The sequence below is a fragment of the Gavialis gangeticus genome, unplaced genomic scaffold (genome assembly GCF_001723915.1).
Source record: "Gavialis gangeticus isolate Ggan-Ray unplaced genomic scaffold, GavGan_comp1, whole genome shotgun sequence".
Lineage (NCBI taxonomy): Eukaryota > Metazoa > Chordata > Crocodylia > Gavialidae > Gavialis > Gavialis gangeticus.
The window spans coordinates 60,430,945-60,437,148 of record NW_017728992.1 but is presented as its reverse complement, the minus strand read 5'-3'; the positions used below and the strand labels follow the sequence as shown (position 1 = coordinate 60,437,148).

At 48.6% G+C, this 6,204-nt stretch overlaps 1 protein-coding gene across 3 annotated transcripts in view; it reads left to right on the top strand.

Moving 5' to 3' along the window:
• DEK (DEK proto-oncogene) overlaps nt 1-6,204 on the top strand; it is a 42,702-nt gene that overhangs the window by 119 nt on the left and 36,379 nt on the right. For 2 of the 3 annotated variants that reach the window (XM_019523280.1, XM_019523300.1), the window contains exons 2-3: nt 5-50; nt 4,388-4,519. In XM_019523280.1, coding sequence (XP_019378825.1) covers nt 4,399-4,519 — 121 coding nt within the window. In that variant the 5' untranslated portion in view covers nt 5-50; nt 4,388-4,398. Of the gene's footprint in view, nt 1-4; nt 51-4,384; nt 4,520-6,204 lie in introns of all 3 variants that reach the window. The other variant, XM_019523289.1, reaches the window with a different exon arrangement.

Here is a 6,204-nt window from a genome sequence, read left to right as displayed (position 1 = left end):
CAGCCCCGCCGCTAGTGGCTGTTATCGCCGCCGGGCCGCGCCCAGCTGAGGTGTGTGTCGCGCCCGCCGCCGTCATCATGGGCCGGGGGCCTGCGGGGCCCGGCCCGGCCCGGCCGGAGCGGGGCGCGGAGGGGGCGAGAGACGCGCAGGCCTTACCGGCCTCCCGCGTGTGGGGCGGGTCCGGTGTGAGGGCAGAGGCCGCCCTGGCGCCGTCGCGTGCGGCTTGGGCGGGGCACCCAGGCCTGGCTTGGCGGGCAGTTAGCTCCGAGCACCCCCCGCCGGGAGCAGCCGGGTCTTCAGTGTGCAGTGATGGCACTGGGAGCTCCAAATGATCGTGTTTGCTGAAAAACAGTTGTACGCTGAAAAAATAGGCGGATAACGTATGCAAAGACGTCGTCTCCTTATTTACTTTCTGGCGGTAAGCCGCCAGTGAGGAGTGAGAGCGGGGGGGGGGTCAAAGTTGAAGCGTTTGTTTATTTTGAGGCAAGCAGTGGTAAGAAAGTGCTGACAGCAGACTTGATGGTTGGTTGAGACTCTGAAACTGACTTGGGTTTTGCATGTGCTGCATCAGTGAGCTGCCTCTAATTATCCTGGGGTTCGAACACTTTTACTGCTATTGATCATGTATCATACGAGGGTTGAAATTACTGTACAAATACAATGATTATCACTAGAGGTGCACTGCTACGTTTGTCTGGTATCAGACTGGCATCAATATAAAGAAAATTGATTGAATCGGAAATCAGCCTAATTTGGCCAATAAATGCCTGTGCATATGTGCAGCGGCAGCGCAGCACATAGGCAGCAAGGAGTGCAGCCCAGCCCCTTGGAGAGGAGCGCAGCTGAGCTGGGGCAAGTACTGCCCAGCCAAAGTGGGTGCGAGACAAAGTTGTGGCTTGTCTGGGGGGTGGGGTAGCTCCGATTGCTGTATGCTGCTGGTCCTGCACTCATCTGGTGGCTCCTGCTGCTCATCTGGGAGGCCATGGGAGAGGGGTGTGTGCCCTTGGATCGGGGCGGAACAGTCTGGGGCTGCACAGGACTCTTCCCACCCCGCCTCATGCAGATCCAGGGGCATGCCCCCGACCTCCTGGACAAGTGGTGGGAGCTCCGGTGCATAGTGGTGGGATCCACACCCCCTGGATGAGCCATGGCTCTGTCCCACCCCACCCTGGCTGGGCAGCGCTTGCCCCAGCCCCGCTTCTTCACTGCAGGGGGCCTTGATCTGCTCCCTTTCCTCCCCCCTACCTTTCCACCCCACCACGCTTACCAGGTGGAAGCAGCCCTTCAAGCTGCTGGCCTGGTATCAGAAATCAGATTGGTATCAGTCGACATGCCTCCTTAAAAAAGTCTATCAGTATTGGCCCCAAAAATTTCTATCAGTGCACCCCTAATTATTGCACACCTAAGAAAACTGGAGCAGCAGAAGGGACTGGAGAGGAGCCGGGTGGATTTTGAAATAGCACCAGCTCGCCTGAGTGAGGAAGTTGCAGTCCCTCTGGGGCAGGGATTCTCAGCTGGGGATGCCAGGAGAGCCTGCCCCTTGGTGCCTCAGGGCTGCAAGGGTCATAGGAGAGGTCAGGCAGGAAGGGGCCCCCAGAGCTCCTCTCGTCCAGCCTCTGCCTGAGGCAGATCCTCCTCAGCCAAAGCGTCCCATACGAACCATTGTGTAAACTCCACTTGAAGTGGACTGTCCACTGTGATGCAGTGTGGGCCTTACACCCCAACTTGCCTTGGGTAAAGCAGGGGAACCACAGCAGCCTGAGATGCAGTTATCCCCAGCCAGCCCATCCCTTGTACATCCATAGTTGGGCCTCAGTAAAACTGTTTGACACGACATTGGACATAATGCCTGAACCTGATTCAGGTAGAGGAGGGAGATGACAGGAGCTTGCACCACAGTAAGCCTTTTTGGAGTTACAGCCCCCTCTGTAACTTCGGTGAAGTGAACAGCATCCCTGTTTTGGAAACCAAGCTATGTGTTACAGGGCTTACCTGCATGCATACGGGGGTGGAATTGAACAGGCAGGGACCAGCCTGAGGCTGTGATGATGTGCTTATTTCGTCACTGCACCTTGCTTTTCTCTTTATATTCCCCAGCACCCTTGGATGAATCTGGCACCCTGGTTGAGATTTGCTATGCTAGGATGTTTTCAGCTGATTTACTGCCTTCTGCCAAACTCCCTTGTGCAAATATACCAGAGCCATTTAAAACTGACTGGCCTTTCTTTAGGAACAGAAAAGCAGTTAGGCATGACTTGACAGTGGTTCTCAACTTCATTGGACTTGAGGCCCTCTCCATATCTGGTGAATTGAGTGGCATCCCACTTCCATAACTCTTACATATTACAGTGCTTAGCTTCTGGCAGAGGAACTGGGCAATGGGAGTAGGGGATTTTTCAGGCAAGGACAAGCCTGAGCTTGACTACTTTTCTGCTTAGGTTATCTGCTTATCTCCTCATACCTCAGGACAGCTTTCAAAGGCTCTGGTGGCACCCCAGGGTGCCCTGCTAGTCTGGCTGAGAGTCATTGCTTTAGGAGTGCTGCAACTTTTGCTGTACATTACATTAAACCTTAACAGCTTCAAGATACAACAACATGAGATTAATTGCAGTGTAGACTGATGAGGTTTTCTTTAGAGTAGGGCTTGCATTATTCTGTCTTCAGGAAAATAGAGAAACTTCTCTTTCCCCATTTCATACACCCAAAGAAATTTTGGGTGAGATTTGTTTCTACTTGAAAGCTAAATGAGGGCTTTTAACTATTGGAACTGTAGTCCATTCATAGCATCTGACAAAGTAGGCAGTTGCCTGTGAAGCTTATGCTTCTCTGAATGAGTTGGTTTCTAAGGCCCATCATGGTCTTCTGCTTGACTTAGTTCAGAGCAGGGGATTTCAACCTTTTCTAGTCTAAGTACCCCTGGCGGCTGAATGCTGCGGGGTGGTTAGTGTACAGCTGAATGCTGGGGTTGTGGGGAGCAGCGCATAGCTAGACATGGAGCAGGGAGGCGGGGATGGAGCACCGCTGCTTCCCAGGAGCAGGGCTGGGGTGGGGAAGCTCACTGGGCTAGGGTGAAGGCAGTGGTGCCCCTCTACAGGGTAGGGAAGTTTACCGGGCTGGTGTGTGGCAGTTGCCGCATGTGAACTTCCCCACCCCACAGAGGGGTGCTGCTGCTGCCACCCCAGCCCTGCTCCTGGGAGGCAGCAGCGCTCTGTCCCTGCCCGCACATACCCCCTAGGACCGATCCAAGTACCCCCAGGAGTATGCGTACCTCCAGTTGACCTGGTCTAGAGACTTCTTTTAAAAATAAACTGTTTCCAGTATGCTGATAAATATTTAGAGCCAAAATAATCACTTAGATCATTAGTCTTGCCTGTATAACATAGGCCAGGGGATAGCCTACAACTGATGCTGCTTTTGAAAGGAGCCTTAATTTTTCCACAGTGCGCACTTCATTTTCTCTGTAAATGTGCAGCTTGATGTATCTAGTACAGTGATTCTCAACCAGGGTGCCGTGGCACCCTGGGGTACCCTGAAATGCTTTCCAGGGTGTTGTGGCATGTCACACAATATTAGTAGTGTTAGGTGTACAAACACAATTCACAAGATAAATACAGAGATTTTAAACAAGAATCCATTGTTTAAAAACTCCAACCTGTCGTGGCCTTGATAGAGAAGAGCTGCTCTGCTATTTTTAGTCAAAAAATGAGTGAAAACTCATTTTTTGCAGGTTTCCTTAAGTTTAAAAAGGTTGAGAACCACTTATCTGGTGTTTTGCAACATAGTATTTTGCTTGCTTGACCAAATCCAGAATTAATTTTTCTTCCAGCATAGTGAAAAGTGTAGTTTCTTAACGTTTGTATTTTCTTAGTGTTAAAACTTACAGAGGAAAACCAACATATGTTAATGCAATGTGCTTGCTTTCAGTAGGTGTTACTCACAAACCACACAGCAAGACTTTAATGTTTAGAAGGATTTTTAACTATGCTATCTGTTCTAAGTAAAATTTAAAATTAACTGTAATTTGGTGAGGGATTTGTGTGATTACAGGATGGCTGGCCAAATTTGCATTGGGAGATGTGAAAAACATGCATTTCTCCTGTGATTGTTGTTATTGTTATTAAGAACTTTATTCCGTCCTATTCAGAGAGGCTTAGAGCAGCTCAAAAGAACAAGCAACCCACAAGGTAAGATGTAACAAACTAAAACCCCACTTAACACCCTATAACACTCTGACCCTTTTGGAAGTGCTTGAAAATGTGTTTTATGTCATCAAATAGTCAGCAAGTTTCCTTGACTCTACCCTATAAAGCTGTCTGATAGATTCATTTAAAGAAGTTCTTCCTGTGCCATAATACGGTTGTCTGTTGTCCCCTTTTGTGTTCAGCAAAACAAACAGCCATGTCGTCTCCTGTTTCCTCTAAAGAAGATACAATGCCTACTGAACAAGCTGATGAGAGAGAGCCTGAAACTGAGAACAAAGCTGAGGAAAGTGAGGAAGAGGAGGAGGAGGAAGAAAAAGGTAAGTAGAAGTTCACAGGATGGGCAGGGTTTTTAATTAGGTGCATATGAATGTATGGTTACGAGACTATCTACCAATAATTAGTTTAAGTAATTTATTCTTGTGCACAAGTGAATATACTAGGAGAATTCTGAAAATGAGAGATGGTATGATATTTTCATATATCCCTGAATTTTGAAAATTGCTTTTCTTAATGTTAAGTACTGAAGTCTAAGTGGGAGGAGAAAGGGATTGGCTTTTGAATGTGGCTAACTGTATTTGTAATGATCATGTTGCATTTCCACATGAGGTGATCTCAGTGGTGGATTCTGCATCACAGTGGAAACAAGCATCAGCTGAATTACTGCACTTCACCTAGGGATAAGATGTTCTTGGTTGGCTCCTTGTCTTCCATTTTGTGTTCTGCCTCTGAGTCAGTCCCACGTTGGAGTATCACTGCAGTTTTTTAACTTTGGGAATGGCAGATCAGATTCGGCAAAAGCTACCAAAGGTGGATCTCTAGCTCGTACCTGAACAAAAACGTTTCTTGTCTTTTGTCCTGTTCTGAGTAAAGGTTCAAACTAATAAAGAAGCTTTCTCTGTTGCTGGGGAAGGACATCCCAGGGTGCCGTTCCCTATACTTTTTCCTCCTCCAGCTAATCCTTATGGACATCAAGGTTTGATCCTAGTAGCTGCATACTTGCCCAGACAAATGCAGCTTAGTTATGTTGCATATGGGAAATACTGATCCAGAATGGCCTCAGGTTCTGGCTATTCAGATTCTTAGCAGCTGGGGGCTGTGGTAGCAGGGCCACAGATACCACTCCCCTTCCCTGACTGGGCTCCCCTAGTATTCTCAGGCTGTGCCATACTGCTGCCTCCTGGGGCATGGACAGGAAGTGAAACCAAAAAAGGGAGGCAGAGTCTAGAGCTCCCCACCATGAAGGGAGCAGCAGCCGGGGGGAGCCCAGGAGCCACAGATTAACCCCTTGCATGCCACCTGTTGGACGGGCCTGGCTTCAGATGATTGCTGAGAACCAAGATGCCTTGCTCAGTTCCAAGCAGGAGAGCCTTTTCTTTTGCTGCTTGTTTCTTGACAGGATAGAAATCTGTTGGCAAGAATTTTCTAAGAATGTTTAATAGCTCAAAATCACATGCAAGGACTAATCGTTGAAAATAGTAATGTTCTGTTATGTGTGGTAAAATCATAAATTAGTGGGTGGATTTAGCTGGAATAATAGAATGTATGTCTTATTGCTGGTCAAGAGTAATGTATGCTCGTTAAGCAGATATGTTTGCAAAGTGTATGTATTTATGTTTGGCCATCACATGGTCCCCAAAGACTTTAAAACAGAACCACACTGGAGCGACAGAAACATTCAGTGTAAACCACACTACACAGTTGTGAATTGTGAAAAATGTTTCATAGCTGGTAGGGTTGGAAGGGACCTGAGCAGATCATCAAGTCTGACCCCCCTGCCATGGCAGGAAAAAGTACTGGGGTCAAACGACCCCAGCAAGGTGTTCATCTAGCCGCCTCTTAAAGACCCCCAGGGTAGGAGCCAGCACCACTTTACTTGGAAGTTGGTTCCAGATCCTAGCCCCAGCAGCCTTACCTGGGATCCTACAGGCCTCCCAAGGCTACAGCTGTGGTGATCTTGCTGGGCGGAGCCTGGGTAGCAGCCACAGCATGGCTCTGTGTGGCC